Source organism: Cuculus canorus, chromosome 6 (assembly GCF_017976375.1).
Source record: "Cuculus canorus isolate bCucCan1 chromosome 6, bCucCan1.pri, whole genome shotgun sequence".
NCBI lineage: Eukaryota > Metazoa > Chordata > Aves > Cuculiformes > Cuculidae > Cuculus > Cuculus canorus.
Genome location: NC_071406.1, coordinates 41,378,446 through 41,406,358, shown reverse-complemented (window position 1 = coordinate 41,406,358; position 27,913 = coordinate 41,378,446). Strand labels below are relative to the sequence as shown.

Here is a 27,913-nt window from a genome sequence, read left to right as displayed (position 1 = left end):
TGGGAAAGGAGGAGTCTTTCCTGGCCAACACCGCTAAGGCTAAGGCATGGCAAGGATAGACGTCCACCGCGTGGGGCCTCCTGTGTCGCTTTGGGCTGAGGGGAGATTTCATTTACTCCTCGAGGAAACAGCTTCACCTACAAATGAACAAGGCAAAGACGAATGTCTGTGTCCCAGTAACAGTGATAAAGAGCGAGGAGACTGGCAGGAACCCTGAACTGAACTATTAACCAGTTAATTTTCAGGGGAACCTCCTCCTAGGAATTACACATTTGATTTAACAAGCCTTTTGGTCCTTCTGATTAGACAGATGCTAAGTCTGTGTTATGTCTACCTTATGTTAATCGTGGAAAAACATCTTAAACCTGAGAACAATGGCCCTCCTGCTGTCGCTCCTGGAAATAAGTAAAAGAAACCAACTTACTTTTAAAGTCTCTTTCCCTCCACCTTGGGCAAAGCACACAATTGGAATCTTCCCTCCGTAATTGGATTCTGTGAAACAGGCCAAAAGGAAAAAAATAAAGGAAAGAGATTCAACCTATTAACGCAGTTTGAACAGCCTATTTTTCCTGAGGACAATAATTCCCGAGCGGTTCATACAAACACTAACACCAGCTTACTGTTGATTTTGCCAGATCCATTAATAACTTTTCCCATCTTAATGAAAACTGAGTTTTAAGTGACGTTCTGTATTTCTGGCTTCAGACATCCTTCTTCGGCAGATGCTTTGTTCCTCATGAGTAAAAATCATGATTTTTTAAAATACAATAAAATCCCATGTTTGGGGGACTTTGGAGCAAGTAAAAATCATCCAAAGTCCCCCAAACACGGGATTTTATTATACTTACCCACTGTTTTGACCATTTGAGCCTGGGCGCAAGGTTATTATCACAATTGAAGACTCGGAACCCTCTGGTTTCACATTTTCAATTGCAAAGGAAAGCTAAGAAATCCCTAACTGTAGGGGCTAGTGTTTAAGAGACGCCAAGTTTCATAACAGTTCTGAGTGCTTACTCATGACTAACAGCAAGTATGCTTCAAAAAACCCAAACGAACTCTTCAACAAAGAAATCCCTTTCAAGGCTTTTGAATTCTATTTTTTTCCCCCATTTTAGTGAAGAAGTGGCTGAAAGAGAAATTATCTAGGAGCAGGTTGCAGATAGCTTCATCATCCTCACAAATGAATATTTTGGGAAAAGCCTTCTTCCAGTTCCTGTGTAGTTGTGCTTCAGTTACTTGGAATTCAGTGCCAGGTGGGAAATAAGTAGAAGGGTCAGCTTCCAACAGACAGCCCAGCAAGGAGGGAGGGAAGGGCTGTACAGCCAAAACGGATCATTTGCTGTACCCCACAAAGGAATATCGTCCCATATAGAAAGGAAGATGAGGAAGGGTATCGCTCTGAAGAAGCCTGGTTGTTTCTGCGAGTGCTCAAGATGCAATACTAAGACATCCCTTCCAGCTCAGCATCCAAGGGCTGCTACCTCTTTGTTTCCAGAAAGTCACTGAATCGGCCCCAAAGCGTGCAAGGACTACGGAGAACGGCGCACACACCTACCTGGGATAACCCGCTCCGAGATGTACTTTTCTAACTGAGTTCGTACTTTTGCCTCTATTGTCGGGTGCCCATGGGTGCCATTATCAACCAGTAAGAGATGGGTGTGGTTATTGTCCAGACAGTACAAGGGGTCTCTCTTGAGATCATCCATTATGTAGTGGGCCAAGTAGTACCCCTAGAAGCACAAGCACAGAGATCCAAGGGCAGAGCATGCACAAGCCTTCAAAGACAACCCAGCGACTGCTCAGCTCCTACCACCAACTGTTCAACATTAGGAGCCTGGATTTCCCAACTCAGACACTGCTCGCTGGTGGTCTCACAGAATAGAAACCCCACACAAGAGCACAGCATAAATATCTGCTGAGAAAGCTTTTCTTTACAAGAGCAGCCTGGTTGAGACCCTTCTCTCATAACTGCACCTCAGCCAATGGAACACTGGAAGTCACCCACAACAGTTTAACCCTTTCAGAGATCCTGTTAAGTGATGCTCGCTTCCTTCAATCACCAGAAACGTCAATACTGAGGCAAAGTTACATCCAACATTTCACAGAATTGGAGTGTTTTAGGTTGCCAGGGTTCTCTTTAGATCATCTAGTTCAACCCACAAACCTCCTTAGAATCCACAGTAAACTAAACTAACGGGCTGAGGGAGGTGATCCTCCAGCTTGACGCTGCTCCCATGAGACCTCACCTAGAGCCCTGCATTCAGTTCTGGAGTCCTCCGCATGGGAAGGACATGAATCTTTTGGAGTGAGTCCAGAGGAGGCCACGAGGATGATTGAGGGACTGGAGCACCGCCCACGTGAGGGCAGACAGAGAGGTGGGGTTGTTTAGCCTGAAGAACGGAAGTCGTGCGTAAAGGGGACCTACAGGAAAGCTGGGGAGGGGCTCTTCATCAGGGAATGCAGGAGTAGGGACAAGGGGGAATGGTTTTGAGCTGAAATATATGAGATTTAGATGAAATCTTCAGAAGAAATGTTTTCCTGTGAGGCTGCTGAGGCACTGACACCGATTGCCCAGAGCAGTGGTGGCTGCCCCATCCCTGGCGGTGTTCAAGGCCAGGTTGGATGGGGCTTGGAGCCCCTGATCCAGTGGGAGGTGTCCCTGCCCATGGCAGGGGTGGAACTAGATGAGCTCTAAGGTCCCTTCCAACCCAAACCATACCACGATTCTATTTATCTAGCAGGATGCTTTCTAGACATTTTCTATGAGATCTAGTGGACAAAAGACCAGGGTGTCTGACCCATCAGACAATAGTATTAATGAGCAAGATCAGTAAGAGCAGCAGCAGAACAGTGTGTCTTAGCTCATGGGAATCCTCAGTACGGGCTACTGTGCAGGGAATTCACAGCAGCCAGAACAGAAGAAGTTATTTCCTAATATTCTACCAGGCATGACATTAGAGCAGCTGAACTTCCACACAGACACTTTAAGCCTCCAGCTAAATCCTTTGGACCAAGCCTGGTGAGCAACCACCTCGCACATGAGAACACTTCAGCTTCCTCCTGTTCTGGGAGAAACATCTGATGTTTCTTCTCACTGCTATATACATTGAATAATCTGGCCCTAGGCTGATTTGTGTAGGACATAGTAGCTCAGGATAAGTAGACAGTGCTTCTACACAACCATTGCCTCAGGAAGCGGTCTGAGGCGCTCTGCTTTACTAGACATGTCCGCAGAGCTTGACTGACCGCTCAAGCTGGTCATCGCGTGGCTGACAGCATCAGTCAAGCACAGATGTTAGCGCTGAAAGTGTCGGTCAGTCAGGGGTATAACCCATACATGTAACAGCTGAGCCTCCTCTTTATTTCCCCATGAACGGTACACATTTCTTACATCATTATCACCACTGCGAATCAGACTTTCTCGGTTGGAAATCATGCCCCAGGCTGCAATGCCAATAGCCACCACGTTCTCCTCCGAGCTCCGACTGATGGTGTTGTCTCTGACCACTTCTCCGATGTATTTCATCAGCCCGTAATGCGTGCCTCCCGTGAAAATCCAGGCCCCTGGAGAAAACGTGCAATAACGTGGGAGAATCCAGTGGAAAACCCACCTTCCCAATGCATTACCTTTAAAGATACCACAACCCAACCTCCTCTCAAGACCTCAGAAGAGGTGTTTATTCTTCAATTCAACACAAAAGAAATGATACACACCTTATGCCATCATGGGCATCTGATGCTTAGCTCTCAACCCTGTTGCTTCCAGAGTGTTAGGTCACATTTCCCCAAGCGCACCAGCCAAGCAGAAACAAACCGAAAGCTCTGCTTCCCTGATGACCCTTAGAGCTGTACCTCTCCGACGGTTTTACACAGCAATCAAATAATACAGACACGTGTTCAGGTCTTTACCTTTGGACTGGGCGATGTAGATCAACCTGCTGAAGATCTTGCGCATCCGGGGTTTGAGTGCAAAGTTCTTTGCACCCCCAGTGACAGAGATGACAAGGTTTGGGGTCTTCAGGTGCCAGTGCTGGGTCATAAGATCATAGAGCGTTTCAGAGTCTGTGTCGCATGATAAACGGATATACTTGGGTGAGAGAAAATAAGAGAACAGATATAGCAAGAGATCAATAGCTGGGAAGAGACCAGGAATTGTGTTTTCTTCTAATGTATGCTCTTAATCCAACAGTCAGTAGATAAAAGGTGATATGATGATGAAACCTTTGTTTCTTCCTCCAAAGCATGTTTATCCTCCCAGTAAACTGGGCACCACATTCTATTAAAGAAAAAGCAAGAGCACTGATGCTGGGATTCAGAGGAATTTGAAGGATGAACACAACACCAAGGAAGCTTACAGTATAACAATTTTAACCAGAATAATGCTCTTTATAGCTTAGCTTATGAATCAGTGATAGCACTGTTATAGCGAACTAATAAAAATTACAATTGTATTTTGATTACACTGTTAAAGCCTTAATTTAATGGATTATTAATTCCAGGCTCCATATGCACAGTGGCCCCATTATAACACACACCCAAAGCAGCACTTTAAGTATAATACAACACAACTTTATCAAAGGCATGGTAAAAAGCTTGAATACCGTAAGAGGATGCCAAAAGCACACTAGATGGATAACCTGGCTTCAGATAGACCTACTACGCCTCTATTTCTGTAAGAAGCTCTCTGTTTTTTTTCTTGCTAAGCTATTCAAGAGCTCCTTTGCAGTTTCATCGCTGATAGTAGTTCAGAGTGATGGACTTTTGGAAGACAGTCATGGTTACAAACATCCAGAGGATGACAAGGAGAAACTTGGACCTGAGACACAGGAGCTTTTGTATAGATTGCTGAGTACTCGCAGGAGAGCAAAACCAAGGGATTAATCAGAGGAAGAAACGTCCATATATATTGAGAGGCATTTAACTTGAAGAAAAGAACCTATTTATGTGCCCAGGGAGGCTTCCCAGAAGTAGTTATGGCATCTGGTTCAGAAGAGCACATCACAGAAGCAGCTTAACAGGTTCCAGCAGCTACAGAGGAGAGCTATGGGATCCCACATCTTCTGCTCTAAGAAGCCTTGGGTGTTTCTCTGGACAGGGTTCCCCACAGGAAAAGGGAGCCAGCCAGAAACACCAAGTGTCCCACAGAGCCAGTAAGCCACCCCCACGGCAAATCATGTGGTTATAAGGCTTTTCTCCTCAAATCTACCAACACACAAAGTACTGTACGACTGCCTTTGTTCCATCAACAGTGCAGGTTTCCAGCTGAAGACTCGCTGGGTTTGCCCTATGCCTTCAATTTGTACTGTGAAGGTCACCCACTTGCCTTCTCCGAGGAGCAACGATGCCATCTCCTGGCAGAACCAGCTGGTGCACCCCAACGATCCCCGACCCAACCAGCCCCCCAAAAGGGCCATGCTGAGGGCATTTCAGCAGCTGAACTCAGACAGGCACTCGGAGAAGCTTTTTTCTTTTTTTTCCAGACTGAGGGCTACCACAACGTAAAATACAGCAATGCAACGCCTTAGGATGTTACAGGATCTGAGAAACAATAATAGAGCGCAAGCAGAGCTTAAATGTAGACATTTTAGTGGTTTGACCACACCTAACGTATCCGCTCAGGACATTTCAGGACTTATTCATCCTAAAAAGTGCAGTGGTACAAAACTTCACATCCCTCATCGACGAAAGTCTGCAACTCTTAAGTTGGTTTTGAAGTTGTCTTAACTGTGCACAAGATCAAGAGAAAACATCTTGTGATGTTTAAGACACCAGCAGGTGTCTTGCAAAGTAGGGAATGACACAGTGGAATAGAAACATAACTTCAGCCGCTGTGCTGGTGGCGTGGGTGACACACAGCGTTTGAACAAAGTATGCTCTGAAACATATACAGTGGCCCTGAGAGCCCTCATGAAACAAGCAAGGTCATACAAACCCATTTCCAAGGTGAGAAAGGAGACACGGCACAAGGAAAGAACATCTAAGCTTTGATAACTCAGACATTTTACAACGGAGCAAATAAAAGGCACCCAGCTGCTAACAACACAAGCGTGAAGCTAAAACACGCATAGCAAGAAATATGTGAAGTACTTGGATCTATCTAAGAACGATGCAAAGCCTTCAGCCTTACTGCCCACCCAAATGCCTCTTGTTTCTGCTACTTTGCATAACAAACTTAATTTACATAGCATACTCTGATTTTCCTCATTTACTTTGACTGTCCCAAGCAAAGCTGCATTGGCAGTAAATAAGTGTCATCTGGATGAGGCAGATCAGCTCAGCCACGTGTGACTCCTCACAGGGTATCAGTCTAAATCATGAGAAACAGCACAACGCTAACCATTTGCTTTTTTTCCTGCCCTTTCCCCATATCACGGAAAATCACAAGGGGGAGAAAAAAAAACCAACCACTGAAACAGAATCAAACTTCTAAAATTCCACCGATATCTTACATCCCAACTGAATTTACCATCAGTGTAGGATCTCTACCGCAAGAAATACTTTATGACCTTTTGTCAGGGTTTGGGACCCTTTAAGCCTGACTCCTTCCATTCCCTTTAGAGTAAAATTGACTTCAGTTTCACCTTCCTTGCTTTTCAGAAGCCTCCACTGGCGCTGGGTTCAGGACACGGCGCACCCAGCAAGAGCCTGACATATACCCTTAAGACAATCACCTACCTTTCCTCTTTTTCCCATGTTTTCAAACTGAATGTCCCCAAAGGCATCAGTAGGAAGCTCCTTAGTGTGCTTCTTGTAGTTCCACTTTTCATTGGTATTAACCTGAGTGCCTTCTATGTGTTGATTTTCAGGATAGCCACATTTGCATAAATTATCCCTGAAAGAAGAAAGAACAAACATGAAATCCCACAGTTATTGTCCTGAACACAGACAAGTAAGCACTCGATAGGTTTATTAGCAAGAAAATTTTTTCACAGCTGACACCACCTTCAGAACATCATTCTACTCCATCAGGACATTTCCAAAAAGGGTTATTCAGCAGCAAACATGGAGCTTGTAGAACACAGGGTTCCTACTCCAGCACTCACATCAAGTGCCGCGTCTGGGAGCCAACTTGGGTTGGATTAACCCAACTCAACAAGCCAAGCAGCAGACGGAGCTACAGAACCAGTTGGGGGGGACTACTTAGATTTGCTGAGACAAATTAACAACTAAGAGGAACCGGCTCTCAGATGAGACCACGTCTAATCACACTTCCTCCCTCTATGATCTACTTCTCTCTAGCGCTGAGAAACGAAGTGGAGTACATCTGAGGAACCAGTCTGTGCTGAGAGATGAGCTGACCCTTCTGGATTGGCCTTACTCATGCGACCTCGTCCATTATCACAAACCAAGTTAGGTCACCAGCAGCTTAATTTGAAACCCTACAACTGCACACAGAACTGAAGAGAATGAATTTGGTATCAGACATCACCAGAAGTGACCTCATCCGCTGCTAACCCGATACATACAAGTGTTTTCTTACACTTTCTGTGCTGTCAAGGAGACAGGAAGAGTTCACAAAGGTGATTACTAAGCATAATTGACCTTCCTGTACCTGAAGGGGCTCCAGGAAAGCTGGAGAGGGGCTATTCATAAAGGCTTGGGGTGATAGGACCAGGGGGAAAGGGTATAAACTGGAGAGGGGCAAATTTAGACCAGACATTAGGAAGAATTTCTTCACCATGAGAATGGTGAGGCACTGGCCCAGTTGCCCAGGGAAGCTGTGGCTGCCCCATCCCTGGAGGTGTTCAAGGCCAGGTTGGATGGGCTTTGGGCAGCCTGAGCCCGTGGGAGGTGTCCCTGCCCACAGCAGGGGGGTTGGAACTGGATGACCTTTAAGGTCCCTTCCAACCCAAACCATTCTATGATAATGATTTGCATTCCATGCAAACCCATGGCCTGACTGGTGTCTTATCACACCCAAGACGTTCACAGCAAGAGGGAATGGTCGTCTGGTCTCTGAGCAGCTTTTGCCGGCAGCAGGCTTGGTTGTTCACATGTTTCTCCCACCGCTACTCCCATCCGCTGCATGGCATGGTGTGCAGCCACCACCAGTGCCCTCCTCACCAGCACTGAAACCGCATCAGGAGAAGGAAGAATCTGCACTTTGGTCATGCAGGACTAGTTGGGAAAGCTAGGAGAACTCTTTTCCTAGGAAAAGCTGTGCACAGTCCGTGGAATATTCCACATCGCTTATATCCCTACTTCCTAGAAGACTGGGAGAAGAGGTCATTGCTTATGAAAGAGAGGACTGACAACTGCAGTGAGCCACGTGAAGAGCAGTAACAGGGAGCAAACCTGGCTCCTGCTCTCTATGGCAACAAGCCACCAGGTAAACACCAGCCTAGCGTGAATTTAGCTAACAGCATAGAAAGGTAGATGAGGAAACAAAGCAAGACGAATGATGCTATTAACAGCGCGGCACAATTTGGCAATATGGGTGCAAGGGCAGAGAAGGACTAAAAATGCATCGGCCCAAGAGGATTAAGATGAGGACATTAATTTGTGTGCTTACAGTGACCGCCGTAATTAGCTTGCAGACTACAAACATGAGTGAGCAACGCCATCCTGTGAAGATTGCTGCAAAGGTAAGTCAGAGCATGTCACTTCGAAGGAGAGAAAACTCAGCTAGTTTCCTCTGCTCTGATGCAGCTTGCAAATAAAACCAGCTTCCCTTCAAAAGAAAGAGACAAAAAAAACCCCCTAGCAAGTATCAAGTATGACTTGCAATCCTTTCCCAGCGGGCTTGCAGGAAAAGAAGCTGCTAAAAAGCAGCTCTCCCATCCTTTGTTGGTCCTTCGCCAGACATCCCATTTCAGATGCCAGAAGAGGACCTTAAGTAAGACTTTTGACAATGAGACTAATTTCCCTCCTCTCTCTCCAACGCATCTTTTCCTCCCAGCTACAAAGAACTGCGTTGCTGAGAGCATTCAGAGCTCTATATTAGGGCTTCTGCAGCTGCATTAGTTTTATCACTTCTCTCCCGAGATGAAAAATAAGCCAAAAAAAACCCTCAAAAGCAATGTTACAGTTCTCATACTTGAATTGCAGAGGCACTTGTGCCTGAAGACAGAGCAAGTGTAAGAGATTATCTTAGGAGAACATCAGCCTGAGCAAAACGTGGCAACGCTGTCTCTGCCGTAGAGGTTTGTGCATGAAGTTTGTGATTTGGTTTTAAAAGAGAAATTGAAATTATACAAAGCTCTGATAAATACATATATCATTATACTGAACACCGGTGCTGGTAACTGCATCCCAAAAAGCATCTATTGCTACAACTATGCTTCCAACAGGGAATTTGATATGAAAGTCCTTTAGCAGAGCTGCTGGAAGGCACACTGACCGAGTCAGCATGAAGGTCAGGCTCCTGGTTTTGCATCAAGTTGGCTGTGCAGTAACTCAAGCTGATACAATACCAGTTTCTACACAACCCCCTGACAGTTCAGAGCAGCCGTCTCCAAAGTGGGAAATGCATTAAGTGAAATGTTAAAATAATTAAACCCAGTGTCTATTTCATCTGTCTCTCATCCCTTTTTAAACTGCTATTTTTATGTATGTTTTACAATGTACATACTATCAGTGCAATTGTAGATGCTTATAGCTTATAATTAAACATATCTTGGGGGTACGTTCAAAGTTTTTTACTGATGGGGAGCGCCATCAAAATCGTTCGCAGAGCACTCGTCTAGAGCTGAGAGAAGCACTTCGAGATGCCTGTCCCATCATCAGACTCCGAGGTTTTTTGACCAGACTATCCCAGGCCTGGGCAAACAAGCACTGACAACTAAAGGAGTTGTATAAGTGAGATTCAGGCGAGGTTAACAAAATAACCGATATTTTGCTCCCCACCCAAGCCCAGCCACACAGCACAAACACCCTCAGCTTCTCAGCTTCCAGCCCCGCCGCCTGCAGAACAAGAGAAAAATATCTGCTTACTGGGACTTCGTGTCTTTAGTAAAAAAGATGCATTCTCTCTTCTTAAAGTTCTCTTGAATGAAGTTGACCAAATCCTTGAGAAAGAAAAAAATAATTACTTTCAATAGGTCATAAAAGAGGAGAGAGCTCAGAAACAGCGCAGTCAGCTTAAACAGAGTAGAACTGGTACAAAAATTCTCAAAGTGGATGGTAAGAAGCAGCTGGGAATTACTGGTGGGAGTCAACAGGACAGAGAAAGCTACTAAAACCACAAATAAGCATTCCAAAAAGAGGAAAAAAAAGTAATATAAATATTTTTAGTATCTAGTGTGCTTGAAGGATATAAAGAGGTAAAAGGTATGGTTTCCCCCTCTAAAACAAAACCGAAAGCAGCTAAACAGATTTTATATCACTAAGTGTACCTCGAGAGCCTCTTTTAATTTCAGCTTTTAATCCAGAAGACCCACATAGTAAACATCGTATTTGAATTCAGTGCTACAATACAGTTAACTGTAGACTATAGAACAGGGTATCCAAATACCTCACAGCACTGAATATTTCTTAAACAGGGGTTAACTCTGGTCTGGCTACTGCTTAAAAGACTATGGCAAACACCTTCTCCCCAAACAAATAATAATAATAATAATAATAATAATAATAATAATAATAAAAAATGTCCCCTTGGATAGGAGCAATTTTAAGTCAATACAAAAAGACTCCATCAGAACATGTGAACAACTGAAGCAGTGCTTTCCATCACCAGTGGAATGTGAAGCCTCTCCAGCTTGTTTAGGAATTGCCTCCCATATTAACCTCGAAACTCCAGGGGTACAGGGGGGAAAGCTTCAAACTCTACAGACCCAAATTCATCTGCCCCGCAAGCTAAGAAAGCAAAAAAAAGTTTCTCACTTGCTGATAAAAATTTAGATGTTTGGATTTTTTGGCTTGTTTGGTTTTTTTCTGGCACAGCTTCAATTTGCGAGCCAAGATTTACCTTGGGATGAAAAAGCAGGACATGCAGCTATAATTAGGTTTACCATTTGGACAGAACGCTTGTAGTCAAAGGGCTGTTACAGGGAGTTATTCCAAGCGGAAAAGCATACCTCGAAAAGGACAATAAGATCCAAACTAAAGAAAATGGAAGGGAACATAACTAGGCAGGAAAAGGCACAATGGTGAAAGATTAAATAAATGAAAGGGAGGGGGAACCCCTTGCTCATCATGCCTCCAAGCCCATCGGAAGCGAGAAATCTACCAGACAATCACTTTGATCAGCAATTGATTGAGGCTTTTCAAGGGCTGTTTAACATAATTACATGTTGTGTGCCTTTGCAAAGAGATTGGGTTCCTCTTTACAGAGTCAGAGGATTTGTCTCTAACTGAGATATAGAAAAAAAAAAAAGATTTAAAACCAGGAGTGATTAACCAGAAATGATTAAGGACGTAGAATACAGGGATCAAAAGGAACGCAATAAAACCTTAGACTTTCACCATGTCAACAAAGCACCGCTATTGCTGGAAGGGCCTAGGAAAGCTTTTCCACCCAGGGAAAACAGACAAATAAATCATCCTTCTCCTAACATTCCTCAAGTCATAACCACTGGGGTCCACTCCCAGGACAAGACCCACGCTGATCAAGGATGAGCCGGACACTCACGGCATCGCTGCAAGCCACATCTATGCTGCGAGACATGCTGGAATAGAGGAGTCTGGAACTCTCAAAATTGCCATTTCTTCGGTGTCGCATGGTGCCCATAGGAACCTGAAGAGCATAGCAAAGGAGGAGATGAAGGAGCAATAGTAATTTCTTTAGCTAGATACTAAACAGCAAGACCACTTCGGGCCCCAGGAAGGCAAGGGAGAGGTTATTCAAACCCAGCATAAAGAATTAGCGGATTGATCCCTAAAACACAAAACTAACCTTCTGAAAAAAACCTTAACTCTTATTTCTTACCACAAAGAGCCTTCCTTCTTTCTTCTCCCACTCCCAAAAGGACTCCAAGACACCATGTTTTGAGAAAAGAAGGTACCTTACATGCCATCCCATTCAATTCACCGCTATATCTTAACTACCTTTCCCTTCCCATCTCTGATGGGCTCACTGAGAAACTTGAGCTATTCGGTGTTTAAATACAACAAGCAATCCCTAATCCAGTGTATTCACAAATAAAATGGGATACTAAGAAGAAACATTGCAGTCACAGAGAAAATGAAGTGCAGTGTAAAAAGAGGCTGGTCTGGCAGTCCATCAGAAGCTTAGAGTAGACGCAGCACCTGACACCGACCCCTCAGGCTCCTGTCTGCTCCCATAACAAGGACGCTAAGCATGTGTGATCCGAGTAGTAAGTGGATTTAAAGTCTGTTGAATCCAAAACTTAAGTCACCCATGGAAACAGACCCACTGCAGTTGTCCTCAGGGCAGATCCCTGTGCTGACCTCCCTATCTTTGCAGGAGCATCACTTCATTTACACCTAAGCACAGAACAAAGTTTTAATTAGGCTAACAGCAAATACTTCTATTCCACTCCCTTTATGTTACCTCACAAAATAATATCAGTAAAGACCTTTCCCTGGAAGCAAGATGTTTCTCTCTTTGTAACATTGCCATTGTATGGTGGAAAGCATCTCTCCCAGATAGAGCAACCGGCACGCGGCAGCTCTGATCAAGCATTCCTGAGTAAGAATATATCATTTTTGAAGGCCAGAAACCAGCAAGTGTGAAAAACACAGGGGGTATGAGAGCAAATAGGACTGGTACTGGCAGTGGGGAGCAGTAGTCATAAATAGAATGATGGGCAAATGTGAGGTGAGCAACCCCGGAAAGAAAAGGTGACTTTGCCCAAAAACACACGTGTATTTATACTTCACAGTTATTAAAGAATACTTTGAGAGACACTTTGCGTCGACAGGGAGCACAGTGGCCTCATTCAGTGTTTACTGTGCGTGACAGAAGTCCATAAAACCCTCCCCAAATTCTTTGGCATCTCAGCTGCTCTGTCACTGTTTGGTGATGGAAGAACGCAGGAAAAGCCCTCTGCCTTCTTCCCACCTTCTGCATGGAATAAGGATGATTTAAACACAAGAACAGGTTGGAAAGTGCATTTCATCATATCGCAGCTGGACTAACTAGCACAGCACAGCTAGCCCAGCTTGTGAAGATCAGTCTCATCTACGCTGCACTGATTTAGTGTTGTATGAGAGCAAAATGCTTCGAAAGGCACCTGCGCTCAATCCAGGCACAGGTCTCGATTTGACCACCCTATGGAAAGCCAGTGTTCACCCAAACCCTGCAAGAACAAATGAGCATTACAAGGGAACAGCAATGTTGTCCCTCAGAGAACAGCATCTCAAAGAGGGCTGGCACTACTGCTCCACTGAGAGAACGGGCTGTTCCAGAAGCACGGTTCCCTGCGGAAAAAGAAAGGAAGGAAAGCTAAATACCCTCTGCAAAACATAAACCCAAGGCAAACTGTTAAAAACTCATCTCGGGCGTCCCACCACAACACTGACCCAGCTTGCATGCCATGTGGGAATCGCGTTACTGTGATTCAGGCACAAACCTGGTACCTGGTCTGGCCATTTGGTGGCATTTCACACGGATCCTACAGGCATCTGGGCTTCTACGCACCAAACCACCGCCCAGAGACCCCTGTGTTGTGGTGAAGACTCAGTATTTTCAGCCCAGAGGAATAACAACAAAAAACCCCTTTCCTGTGAAACCCAGTAATGTATCATCTCTTCACGTCTCTTCTGAACACACCAGAGAGGAAGCACTCCATGGAGAAGTCACTCATCTCCCACCAATCTCTCCCTTGAATTTCAACTTGGAAATATTGGTCTGGGGAAGCTGAGAGATTCTGCTCCCTTGTAGGTGTTTCCTCAATACCTTTTCCACGCAAAGAAAGGGTAAGAAAAGGAGGAAGCCATAAACTAGAACACACAGAGAAGAAAACCTGACTGACAGAGCAAGGGAAGGAGTCATGAGACCCAAAGATGATTGCCCTACTTGATAGGCTTACCTAGAATGTTGGAACGTTTATTCCAGCAGGCTTTTCCAATGGGATACTAAGAAAAAGAGGAAAGCCATACATAAAATAGATAGAGGGTAAGACCTGGCAGGCAAACATAATGGAAACCAAGACAAGAAAAAGCCCACCATGGCAGTCACAGTAACTGATGGGCTGTCGAGAACCTCTGTGGGAACTGGGACTTTGCACCTGACAACGATGCAGACTTGAGGTTCAAGGACATTGGAGAGGGGCCGGTGGAAGCCTGTCAGCTGAGGAGGGGAAAGCAAAGGAGAAACAGACAGAAAGAGATCTAAAGTGGAGCCCTTGGCATGTGAAACAGGGCCCACACTGTGCTTGTCACGATGAGCCCTGCACCTGGTCACTGCAGGCTCTTCTAGAATGGTTTAGTGGTTGATAGGAATGGTTGGATTTGATGATCCAAGAAGTCTTTTCCAACCTAGTGATTCTATGATCTTCTTAAATTATTCTTTGAGCACCCAGGCAGGGGTGCTGGGCAAACGGAGGGGCTGTTCCGGTGCCCGAGGGATCTGCAGACACGTGTGAGCTTGTGAATCCCAGGAGCTCACCTGTGTGCTGCACTAGTGACCTCTTGTCTCTGCTGGCTCAGCGGAAAGGACTGTTGAAGCATCACCAGGTTACCACAGCCCAGAGCTCCGCGAGAGGAGGATGAAGCACTAAAGCTTGTCCAGAGCAGTCAAACTACCATTGCTGCTCATTACTTTCCCAAGAGCAGTTCAGGCCAACAGAACCTCATGCTGGACACCCATCAAGTGAGGTCCAAGGAACAACCTGTGAACCATTTATGGACTTGGTTAGCATCACTCATTTACAGACTAATGCAATACCAAATCCGGCGGGTTTGGCTTTCTAGACTGGCTATGCAATCAGGTCAAATACTTTACCTGCCCTAAAGATGGGACCACCCATAGTCCAGCCTGCCTGGCTTTTCACAGACCCTCTGAACACCAACCACCACCAGGGTCCTGCGGTAACAGCCCCCTTCCCTGCACGACCCTGACTGCAGAGCAGATCAAGAAGGGGCTGGTAGACAAGAAGTCTGCCAACAAAAGATTGGTAGCTTTCATTTGCGCTTCCACACACAGACAGCTGACCTTGGTGTTGAGGTGAGGACAAGTTTCACTCGGCACCCCAAACGTTCTAAAACTCCTTTTCCCCTCCTCTGGCAGGACACGAGCTTTGCACCTTCTCCTGAAGGTGACGATGGTTTCCAGGCAGGAGCTGTGCAGGTCACGGCAGTGATGGGCTGCCAGAGGCATTGAGACGGCTGCAGCCACAAAGCAATCATTTTGCCCTTGTGTAGCATCAGCTCTGGAAACAACTAAGACCGGCTGTGATGGCTGAGAAAGCACTGCCCCTCAAAACACGGGGCTGTCTGACAAGGCAAACACCCCCCCCCCATCACTGATTTAACTGCCAACTGTGCATGGAGAAACAATTCCTTATAACACAGTAAACAATTCTTATCATTTCATAGGATTGATGATGGGTATAAAGATGTTTTTAAAGTTGTAATTCAAGATAAGAGTTCCACAGGGAGAAATACATTCTGGTCTGGATCCATTCAACACACTTACCGGCAGAGATTTACTTTACTCGTTGATTTGTTTAATAAGCTAACACCAGAAAAGTGACTATGGACATAACTGTACAGAGAGAAGATTAAAAGGAAACAAGGGCATTAAATTATTCATTCTAAACACTAAAGGATTGCAAGTTTGTCTCATACTGCATTTGTAAATAATTGATAAAAATGAACGTGCTGCAAACTGAAAAGAGTTAGCAAGAGTGCAAAGGGAGCCTGAAAAACTCACACTTCAATTTAAATGTCAGTGTTGAAGAGCTGCATCGATACCTCAGTGTTTAGTTGATATTTGTGAGTGAAGCTCATTAACTCCGTGAGCATTAGAAGCAACACAGCAATTGTACACATTTGAGACGCAGCTGCAGTCTACGGGACAGGCAAACGCAGTTCATTTTCCATCGCACTTCCAGCACATTAAATATAGAGCAAGATACTTTTAAAGCACAGAATACTGCATTAAAGCATAATCTTCTATAAACTAACAAACACGTTTCAAGAGTAATAACCATTAGGTAAACACCAGAATAGTCCTCTGAAGTGTAAGACTCCTACTATGAGTCCCACAGCACCTGAAGGAGCATATTCCAAGGAAATCTTCAGCTTGGAAGAGACTAAAAAGAAGTGACAACAACTGACTAGCTCTAAAGAGACATTAATAAATAGGCTTTTAAAAACTCATCTGCAACTGAAAGAGCAAGAGCAGAATCTTTTTACTCTCAGAAAGCTTTCAGATAACCTCGCCACTATCTGCATTATCATAATTCTAGCAACTGGTTTTAAATGAAAGCTCTCTAGAAAGGTACGTCGCCAACCTTCAGATGCACAGTTACCTCATTTCAGTGCATTAAAGGTCTATATTCATAAGTAGAGAAGAACCAACGCCTAATCACGTACCACGGTGGAGCACTTACCCGAGCCTCCAGGATATGCCCCAGCAATCCTACTGAAATCATTACTCCAAGAGGAAGGTTTTGATATACTTCAGCCGGCAAAGCCCCACCTTTCCCTTCTGTGTCATGCCTTCCTTTTAAGGGAGGGCACAGAGAAACAGAAAATGCATGGGAACAAGCAATGGCAGGATTATTCTTCAATTTAAAATGAAGGCAGGCAGAAGTGCAGCAGTACACGGGGAAGAACAGTTGCAGGTTGGTCGTAAGAGAAGAGCAACGCTTCCGTCCCTCCTGCTGCCCGTGCCCTGCAGAGACTGGCGGTGACACTGCAGCCAATCTATGCAATCAACGGGACCACTAAAAAGGCCGAAGTATGAGAAAATGCTTGCGGGAACAAATAATTAGATTTTAGTGTATTAAATAATAATGAAGCACAGTTCTAAAATCAGCATCTATTAATCCAATTCAGTACAAGGCTGTTGACACACTGGTGAGTACAGAGGATTTTACAACTATTTCAATCCAATAAAGACCTTACTCTCCATTCCTTAAGTTTATGGTCTGGCATCTAGGTGTAAAAGAAACCCGGTTTCCTTCTGTCTCTAACCTAAGGCATTCACTTGGGTAAGAGTTATTTCTCTTGCTGTGATATTCCCTCTTTAGAGGGCCAGACTGTTCCCAGCCCCTATCCAGGCTGGAGACAGAGCTACCCAGACAGAGCTGCTGGAGAACCTTCTTCATCCTCTTAATCACCCGCTATGGAGCGGTGTCAGCACCCCACCACCCTAAGCACTCCCCGCAATCCGGTTTTACTTTGTGGTGCAGTAGATGCGCACGCAAGGAGAAATGCACCCAGCTCTGGATGGCAGAAACTTCTAATCCATAAGCAATCCAAGAGCAGCAGAGGGAAAGAACAAAGGTCATACTGTTCAACAAGCCTACGACAAAAGAAGTACGTGTTGTAATTAAAGACTTGCCGATGAAAACACAACCATTAAAACTAAGTTAAGATGCTTTGGGTCTGTGCTGGCGATCCAAGGCTCACAGCGCTGTTTGCTGTTGGGCACAGGCGTCTCCAAACTGTGCAAATGCATTCTGAAGGGTGAGCCCAGAGCATCCAAACTAAAGAACTGCTGCCATGCACCGGGCGCCCTCTGCTCACCCAGCTCCAGGCTTTTCTCCCCTTGCAAACCAAATGAAGGGAATGATGCACATGGGACTCTGTTCCCAGCACGCAGTCATCGGGCTAGGATGTGTAACTGGATAACCACCAAAAGGCTTAGCAGAAGCACTTCTGTAGCTCTGCAAGAGCAGAGATCAGTTTTTCTCTCAGGTGATGGTGAGGCAGGTACTGCTGCTCCGCAGGGACCGGCAGCACGAAGAGGCTAACCAGCCCCACCATGTCACTCTGCCAAGAGACACGAGCAGAAGAGGGAAGAGAGTTGGATTTTTCCAGCCCACAGCCTGACTTCAGTGCAATCTTTCCTTCTGTTATGGAGTTGGCATTATTCTCCTCAAATCTCACAGTACCTTGGCATAAACACGTGTGCAGTGGCAGGAGCTTTCACGTAGGAGATCAACGGCTCTGTGTCTGAGCTACAAACATACTGCAAGCTAACAATTAATGACTTACAAACAAGCAGCCGCCATTCGCTTCATGGCTTCATTTTCTTCCCTTCTCAGCTTGCGTATGCAATGGGTTCAACTACGAAATAAGGAGCAAACAGACTGAAGCAGACAACGTTAAATGTCACTACAATCATATACTAACCACACAAAACAGAGACTTCCCTAAAGACAAAACGCCCACGATTCTCTTGTCAAAGCTTTAGCACTTGAAGTCTACGCTGATAACAAAAAGGTGGTTAAGAGTTTAAACCACTGGAAGTTGTTCCAACTTGCATTTTATTTGCTATGCACTGCCCAAACTGATGCAACAGGAAATTTCATTTCCTCACTCAACCCAGACTCAACCATCCATGAGAGGAACTTCTCCTAGATCAGCATGCACCGGGGACCTCTTATTTAAGTCAGGAGGGACGACTATCCTGCCTTCCTCTACCACCTGGGTGTTCAGCCCAAAGACAGAACTTATCCAAGGACTCACGGCTCCTAAGGAACATAAAGAAACATAAAGACTTGCAGCTAAACCACAGAGGGTCCTAAATCTCTCCCGTGCATCTTGCTACCGTGCATCTTGCTACCGCCTATTTCCCAGGAGCAGGCGGTAGCAATATGGTCATGCACCAACATTACTGAAGTACTAAACACGGAGATTCATTGCGGTTTATACCCACAGTAAATGCCTTTGATAACAAAATGCCGGCAAATAAACTGAGACTCATTTTGGAGCTTTAGAAAGCATAGCTCCTTTATCAGGCCTGGGCAACGTGAGGAGTGATCTCCATCAATCACACGCAGCGAGACCAGAGCCGTTACATAATGGATTTCCCACTTATAAGCACATGTATAATTTTTCCCAGAAATCTTATGCATATTCTATTACTTTCCAAGGTCTAATTTTAATGTTATTATGAACTTTACAACAGTCAAAACTTTCGCTAATTTGGAGCTGGCTCCAGCTCTGTCCCACCTTGCATTAGAGAGAAGGAAACACTGCAAGCAGAGGAGAGTACAGAAGAGGGCACATCAGTTCAGCACAGCTCATACTTCACACCAGACTATCATCTCCAAAGAATGAAAAATGTCTCGGAAAACACTGTTTTAAAAAAAACGCACTATCAGAGAGATATTCTGCCTAGCTTTCAAATAATGCAGTTAATTAGATGAAACTTAAATCAAAGATATTCCACTTTTCTGTAATAGTAACCCCTTCTGGTATCACCTTAGTGCCTGTCCTGTGAAACCAGGCTGGCTGACAACTCTCTAGAGGGAAAAATGTTGAGTATGTAAACAGGGAGCTCAATCATCCCTTTCAAAAAGCAGCTGCACGGTTGGGGAACAAACCCTTCTGCCTGACTCTAATACACACAGAGCACGGACAAATTTCGGGGGCCACCTTATGGTTCTTAACCATAGCAAATCCCCCCTCAAACCTCAACTCAAGAGCGGGCAACCTGAGAATAAGTCAGAGATGCTCTCAGAATGCGTCAAGAAGTTTTTAATCTACCAGGTTAAAGTTGATCAATACATTCCATAGACAAGAGCTCCTCCACTGGCAATAATCCACAATTCCCAGCATTCTCGATGTGAGAATACACATGGCAAGTATTAAAATCTATGGTAATTATAGCAAATGACAGCAAATACACTAATATTTACCATATTCCAGCAAAATCAGGTCTGTCACTATCAGAGATTTCAGTGAGTATGTGCCAAACAGCACAGAATTTGTTGTCTTTCCCAATTAACAAAAAGTTTATAACTCCAATTTGGGACTAAACAGAGGTGAATATTTGTGAACAAGGAAAAGGGGTTACTGCAGACCCTGGAGAGGATAGAGATGTGCTCCTATGATCAGTGAAGCAAGAGGATCAGTTTCATAAAAGAGCCAGCTCCAGTGATTCTTACTCATTTTGAACAGAAAACTTCATAGAATGGTATATTTCTGGCCGGCTGCTCAAGTCACAGGCGTTTAGTATTAATTACTGAAAGCAATTTTAGCTTTCTTAGCCATTAGCTTTCCAAGGTATGTAACAGAATATCCTATCAAGTCTACAACAACACACTAAATGGCACACTAAAAAGAACATCACCTAGTACAAAATAGCAGTATTCTGACAATTAGAGACATCTGAACTGCACAAAAAGGGACTACTGACCGAGTCTGAATCTATTAGAAGCACTTCTTAGTCTGCCTGTCCCACCAGTCTCACTTAAAGAGGACAGGCTCCTCGACAAACCTAAGTGTGACCTCGCAGAGATACAGAGACCACGTATTATGTGACCTTGAAAGCTGGACCACAACAGAGAAGAAAGTTGTGGTCCTACCTGCTCTCATCCTGCTGCTTCACAAGCATTTAAAATCCCTTTTAGCAATTTAGATTCCTATACGCAGACACCTGTATTTACTTAAAGCGTGAGAGCGCATCACATTTGCAGAACAATGGGTGAAATCATTCCGATACGCCTGCTAGCCCAGAAAGCTTTAAAAACGCATTCCGGTGTGAAATATTAATAGGTATGAACAGAACACTGACAGATTCTTTCTGTAAAAGCCTTAAAAAGAACATAAATCCACCAAAATAATTATGTAATTTGCAGCTGATGAATGCTCAGAGCGACGAGCAATCGTGCACCTCAGGCTTTTACGCATCTGATTTGATGGAAACGTTCTGAGAAAGTGTTCACCAAGGTGCAAAAATGAGAAGAGAGAAGAGAAAGGGGAGAGGAGAAGCTTAAGACACTTTAGATCAGCTAAAACACAAACCCAACCAAGACCCCGACTTCAGCACTCAAGCCAACTCAAGACCCACTCCCACCCATTCCAACGCAGTATTCTCATAAGCGTAGCTTTGCCACAGCTACATGGATTTCTTTGAATTTAACTAGAATCCAAATAAAAGCATGCATTAATCCAGAATAATCCAGTTGCCGACTACCACAGGGAAGTCTCCTGCACTTACACCGCAGCTTTTTGAGATACGGGCTCAACCCAAACTGCTCTATGCTCCTATGAGATGACTTGTCCAAGCTCTGTTGCTTACTATTTCTGTTTCCCTGTCCCCACCGAACAAAAAGGGACAGCAATCCTCAATCCCACGGAGCTAATACAAAAAGTTTGACGGGAGAATTGTTCAGCTGGAAAGTGTGATTGGAAACGCAGAGCATTCAAAGCGACAAATTTAGGGTACCCCAGCTTTGCAAAAACTCCACTTGTAGCAGCAGATACTGGGCTACTGCTCCAACAGCACAGCAGAAATGCAAACCCAGGCTGAATTCACCTTCCAGTTTGCAGTGCATGATGGAAACAGCCAAGGTCCAAACATAACAGTTGTAAAAGCTTTAGACTGAGAAAAACACTGATATTCCTTATTCAAGTTGCCTCAATTCAGCCACTGTCTGGAAGAACCCTAGCATGCATCCTCCTCAAGCTCTGTTGTGTGATAACACAATTCCACGGTATGTTTTATGGGAAGCCCCAAGATGCTTGAGGATTCCAATAATTCAAGGGACTCCATAAGTAAGAAATTGAATTTATAGTTAACCTGAGCCTGACACGCATAGAAGAGAGAACAACATCAGGTACTCTCAGGCATAGAAACCAATTTGTCAGATGCTGGAAGGCACCTGTGAGGCTGAGCAGAGCATCACACGCTGCCCCATTTCCTTGCAGATTCCCTCCGACACTTCCCAGTATGGAGCCCAAATACACACAGTAAATGCACATCCCTTAAGGTACTCTACAGCACCAAGAGCGCGTCGCACGTTGACACCTCACTTGCCATTATCTCCATTTACAACATGGTGACTCCTGAGCAGACCTCGGGAATGAAAAAACACCATATGAGCTCCCTGCTCATCAGCCTGCTGATCCCCGCATGATTCAAAAGCAAATCCAGGAAAGGGAGGACTTGACAAACCACCCTTCACATTTGCTCCAGGGTCGCGAGCACCATACGTCATATCTACAGCGTCCTTTTGCTTAAGGAGTTGGACTCTCGAGCTACAAGCGTCTCCATTCAGCTGTGTCATTCAGCCCAGATCACTTTAAACAAGAGGGTTTTTTTGGGAAAAAAAAACAACCAAACACCCTAGTGATGAGATGACAAAGACATCTTTATGTTTTGCAATAGAAAAGATGGATTCGACCAAACTCGCTGAAATAAAAAGCAGTGAAAAAATAGGTGGCAGGAAACGCTGAGAAGACAAACACAATCCAAAAAACCCTTGCGAAGTCCACAGAAAAACCCAAAATGATAGCCACGCTCCAGGCTTGTGGTGGGGAAAACCTGCCTGAATTATCCACTCTGAGTGGTCTTTACGCAGAAGGCCTGACTCCTCAAACCCTCTAATATGCTTCGCATTATTCAGGATTTTGTTCTCAGCACAGCTGCTGCTTGAAAGTCAGTTTGAGAAAAGTAGGAGGATGGGAGGGAACTGTTTCCAAGAAAATTTAAGGTCAAAGTCAGCCAGAATTGCCTGCTGAGATGGGAAGGATCAGAAAAGTTTCAAGCTAAAAAGAGTCTTAAAATAAAAAGCACGAAGGGCAACATTAATAGACAGAGCTCACAGCTCTGACAAGAATTTCAGGACACAGAGAGAGGCGAGGAGGAAGAGATAGAGTCAATGGAAAAAATCAAGTCCCCCAGAGGCTGAGGTCAGACTGATTAAGACGCTGCTTCAGTCAATATCTGCTGAAAACCATAGCTGAAAGCAAACAAACACTACATCCACTTTTTCAGAGTCCTACAAGGAAACAACTCTCATGGAAAAAAGTATGAAGAAGCTTCCAAGTAGTTATAGATTAGCAAAGGTATATTTCTTTCATTGACCATTATTTTAATTCATTATTTATCAGCTGCCGCTGTCAATCCCATACGCTTAAAAACAAAGCAATCTGCTCTTTACAGGGGTAGTTTATAAATTAGATTTTATGTCCATCACGCAGCATGATAATGAAAGATAAGCGATTTAGAGCAAGTCATGAATTTGATCGACTCACTTATACATTTCATTGTTTTCCCAAGACCTTAAGGAGCTCGGTGGCTGGAGAAGCGGCTGGATTTGACAGGCTTGAGGGGGAAGAGCAGCAAAAGCCCAAGGTCAGGCACACAGGTGAAGTACATCAGCTGTCTGTAGAGCTTCCTGGAGAGCTTCTGCAGATGCTGCTGCTTCTGAGCCATCCCTTGGGCTTCACACATAGGAGTGGAGAAGACCACAAAACCATTGCTTCCACCAAACCCAGAGTCTCTAGCTGCAGCCACAACCAGCAGCACAAAGCGGACCAGAAACACCTCTCGTTCTCCCTGGTCTCAACAGATACCATCAATTCCGATAAACGGTGTCCCCCGAGAGCACACTGGTATTGCACACAGAGTACACATTTCTGTTTGTGTGTGTAATTTCACGTCTGGTCACACTTGCCTTTCCTCCAGTGCATCGTGAGCAAGAACTTTCTCCAAGCCATCATATTTACAAGGTTAAAGATCACTCAAAGTCACAGGACAAGAAGTTTCCTCCTACGGACAGCAAGCAGCACACTAAGTTAAGCACACTACAGTCTGGTGCTACTTTTAGTCTGTGCTATACCCATCGTGGCCCATCACTAACTTGCAGCGAAGCTAGGGACAGCTCTCTGGTTGCTGTGCTCCCGTCTGCCTTTGTCCCAGCTGGAAGCATTCCCCACAGAAAGAAGTTTCACAATACAGCCATGATAATAAAGAAGGTATCATCTCGTGGCTGACAAAAAGGCAAACGTTATCTTTGCTTCATCCCCACAGTTTAAAAAAGCCACGGTCATTTCTGTCAGCTTTATTCTCGGGGACAATGCAGTTCCTTTCAATGCTTCTCATCACCATAGTTCCTTCTATACCCAGAACAAAAAAAGGTCCATGGCCCTCAAGGTTGAAGAGGAGCCAAATGTGCCTTCAAGCCAAGGATGTGAGCCACGCGATTGACTAAAGAGCTCTGGGGACAGCAGTCAAGGGCACAGGGACACAGGGGGTGTTCTCCTCAGTCCTACTGGTGAGGAGAAAGGGTTCGCGAGGAAGGGGGCATCCATGTGTAGATCAACAGCTGGTTGAGGAGCTGGCCTTGGCCACTGTTGGCTTCATGATCAGAGGACAACATCTGCAGATGTGTTTCTGTGTGGGCGAGATGGGATCCACCAATGGTATTTTTCACCAGCAGGGTGGAAGAATTGGTAAAGAGGGCTTTGAACTAGGAATTATGAGGGACAGAAAGAGTTACCAGCAGCCCTGTGATGGAATGACAGACACGGTTGATGAGCAAAGAAACAGCACCTCAAAAATTAAGAAAATGAGCAATCCCTGTCGGTACAACCGATTGGAAGGTGTGCGTGAGTGAAAATATTTACTCTAACAAGGTTATCTAATTGGGGAACCTGTCAACAGGGAAACCAAGGCAAAACTGGGAAAACAAATAAAACACAGACAGAGCCGGTAAACCCACCATGGAAACAATGACAAGAAACAAACCTCACCAGTCTCACTAACTGATGGGCTGACCAGAAAACACAGCCAGGATGGACATGAAGCAGGAATGAGGTGTATCCCAAACCCCAGCTACTGTGGGGAGAACAATGTAAGCAAGGAGAGTCAGAAAACTCGGAGAGAGGAAAAAGCTATGAATAAAACCAATATACAGGGCAAGAAGTTTGATGGGATTAACCTCCCCACCTGCAATATGAGCATTAAGACCTTTAGGCTCTGTCTTGGTTTACCTGAGGGCAGACTTACCCTATAGGTAAATAAACCCTTTGATTAAAAGTTCCTTCCCGGCGTTAAACCCTACAGTAAGAACACATTAAAAAGTAGATAGGGCAAAGCTGAATTTCCCTGGGATCTTTAAGCCAGAGAGAGATTTTAAATGGGTGTCTACTAAATTCTTCTGCAGAAAACACTGTGCTTCCTAACACAAAGCAAACCCCGATTTTAAAACCACGCGATACAGGTTCTGATCTAACATTAGACAACTATTTCTGAATAAGAGTATTAAAATGGAACCTTTTCACAACTGCACATCTTCCAAAGACTGCCAAGCTTGCCAAGGCTCAAGGGAGCTTTAGAGCAACCCTCAAAGTGCTGAATTAACATTAAGGTTGTTCAGCCTGGAGAAGAGAAGGCTCCAGGGAGACCTTAGAGCAACCTTGCAGTGCTTAAAGAGGGCTCCAGGAAAGCTGGGGAGGGGCTCTGGATCAGGGAGTGCAGGGACAGGATGAGGGAGAATGGTTTTACACTGAAGTAGAGGTGATTTAGGATAGATATTAGGAGGATATTTTTCCCTGCAAGGGTGGAGAAGCACTGGCACATGTCACCCAAAGAGTCACAGATGCCCCATTCCTGGAAGTGTTCAAGGCCAGGTTGAACAGGGCTTTGAGCAACCGGATCCAGTGGGAGGTGTCCCTGCTCATGAGGTCCTTTCCATCCAAACCACTCTACGATTTATCTACTTGCTTGCCATTGACACTGTGGGCTCTAAGCGGAAGGGAGTAATTGTGCCAGTTCCTCTCTCTTTGGAAAAGAAATTGCAGCTGATGTTAAGGTGGAGTCAAATCAAACACAGCCCTGAGTCAAACCCTTGCGCTTCTCTGAGCCATGCTAAATCTCAGAGTGAGCAATAATAGGAGTTACTCTTCAAAGATTTGCAAGTCTTCAAGCTATTGGCACTGGTATCTGGTCTCAGACTCTCCCCATAACATACAAACCCCCAAAACACGGCCTGAAACCTAATGAATTACTGCAGCTATTGGTAATTATCAGGCTTTTACCAATCATGCAATAATTTGGGTTGGAAGCGACCTTTAAAGATCATCCAGTTCCACCCCCTGCCATGGGCAGGGACATCCCATTGGATCAGGCTGCCCAAGGCCCATCCAACCTGGCCTGGAACAGGGATGGGGCAGCCACAGCTTCCCTGGGCAACCTGCTGCAGTGCCTCACTGCTCTAATCATGAAGAAATTCCTCTTCCTGTCTAGTCTAAATCTGCCCCTCTCCAGTTTAAACCCATCGCCGCTCACCCTATCATTACAAGCCTACTTTTGGAAAACGTAAAAATCATAGCAAAAGAAAGGCTGAGAGTATGCTGACAGATAAGGACCATTGAGACATTCTACACAGGGCTGTGGAAAGAAACAAGAAGGGTAAAAAATACTGTTGAAGTATAAAAAGGGTATTAAAGACAACTTCAACTACTTACATTATAAATGCATATACCACCTGCTAGCAATTCTTTGCATCTCAATCAAGTCAGCATCATTCAGCTTTTCACGCTGCAAGTGGCGGTATTAGAAAGATCTGCTCTAAACTTTCACATCATCTTCAACTCTTCAGCTCCTCCAGCCTACCAGATGGCTGAAACCACAAAAATACAGCATGGGTTTGAAGCTGCCGCTCCCTGTTTTGTAAGGGAATATATTCTCGATCAATTGAAAAAATAATGAAAACACTTATGATTTCCAGCTTCTCTGAAACAACAGAGAAAGGTTTCCACGCTAACAACTCGGCTTAGCTGGCCTGGAATCTGCAGCCAGCAACATTTAAGTAATTTGAAACTGCAAAAGTACTTTTGGGGAAAGTGTCTCAAATGTCAGACAGATCTATTAGAACAGCTCTTGACAGACCAATCTATAAGCCTTTCTTTTTAGTGTGATATTTGTATTGATTTTTAAAATAGCTACCCCATTACTACACATTAAGAGCATGGCTAAGCACCTCTCCGAGAGTATTTAGTATTAAAACAGGACAAAGCAAGAACACAAGGGCAGTAATTTTCCATCACGTAGAAGGTGAGGTTAAATGGTGAGAGGACCAGCTTAACACTCGGTATCTGAAAATCAAGCCCATCTCTAAAGCAAAGTTGCTGTTGTGCTGACCTTTTTTGTTACCCCATCTGCTCCACACATGCTGCTCCGCTCCCTTCCCAGCAGTCAGCTCCAACATCCCTCTGGACTTGCTGTCCTGTACTCTCCCGCCGTCACAGAAATTCTCTTTCTAATGCATCCAGCTATCACAGTTTTAGGGGCAACAGAGAAGTGAAAAAGAACACACAGCGTTACTTACGAAATCTCATAAGTGTGTGAAATGCTATTACTCCAGAGAGAAAAGCGCCTGCTGACCTTCATGCTGGTCACAGCAGCACAGCCATGAAAACCCACAACACTAGAGATCTATTTGGGGGGACAAGAGTTTCATCCATCTGCTTACTTCCCCCTTTCGATAGTAATATAAAACCCTAATAACCGGAGCCTGAGAAACCTCACCTAGGAAAAACTTGTGATGACGCGACGGAACCTGGGGCAGGTCAGCTGTCATAACTTGGGGTGCAGGAGGATTGAGAGACAGATTGCAAGAGACCCATGGTGGGACTGCCCAGATTATTCTCCGGTTTTAATACTGAATTCATCTAAAAGATCCCGAGGGACTTTAAACCAGAAAAATTAGATCTTATCAAAGTACAATCTAGAATTGCTATAAGATCAACTAGAGAAAACGGGCTGAGTTAGAATAGAAAGAGGGCTTGCAATGAAACCCTTCTCCTGACCTGCAGGAGGGGTGTCTACTGTCAAAGCCCCGTATCCTACATAATACCAAATTCCATGGCTTTTCGAATCTCTCTAAAACATCTTGTGGCCTTGAGGGCCAGGCTGGGCTCCTCTGAAGTCCCTGGTCTTCCTTTCTGAAGCCTTCCCGCTGCAGATGCTCTCATTCCAAAGCCACATGCCCACCCCCTCTGTGCTTCGGGAGTCCTCTACTACGTCTGTGCCTCCGTCCTGGAGCTACATCACCTCTCCAGGAGGCTCAGGCAGGACAGCCTTCCTGCACGGTGTCCACAT

General features: G+C 44.8%; 1 protein-coding gene across 7 annotated transcripts in view; it reads right to left on the bottom strand.

Annotated features, from left to right (window-relative positions):
- The window catches only part of TRPM8 (transient receptor potential cation channel subfamily M member 8), a 72,842-nt gene that overhangs the window by 32,145 nt on the left and 12,784 nt on the right, over positions 1–27,913 (bottom strand). For all 7 annotated transcript variants that reach the window (XR_008450515.1, XM_054070548.1, XM_054070549.1 and 4 more), the window contains exons 3-9: positions 11,570–11,674; positions 9,934–10,007; positions 6,676–6,832; positions 3,910–4,087; positions 3,392–3,564; positions 1,556–1,730; positions 425–492 (exon numbers count right to left, since the gene is read on the bottom strand). Coding sequence is in view for 6 of the 7 variants with exons in the window: in XM_054070548.1 (XP_053926523.1) it covers positions 425–492; positions 1,556–1,730; positions 3,392–3,564; positions 3,910–4,087; positions 6,676–6,832; positions 9,934–10,007; positions 11,570–11,674 (930 nt within the window). In the remaining variant the exon portion in view is untranslated. The remainder of the gene's footprint in view (positions 1–424; positions 493–1,555; positions 1,731–3,391; positions 3,565–3,909; positions 4,088–6,675; positions 6,833–9,933; positions 10,008–11,569; positions 11,675–27,913) is intronic.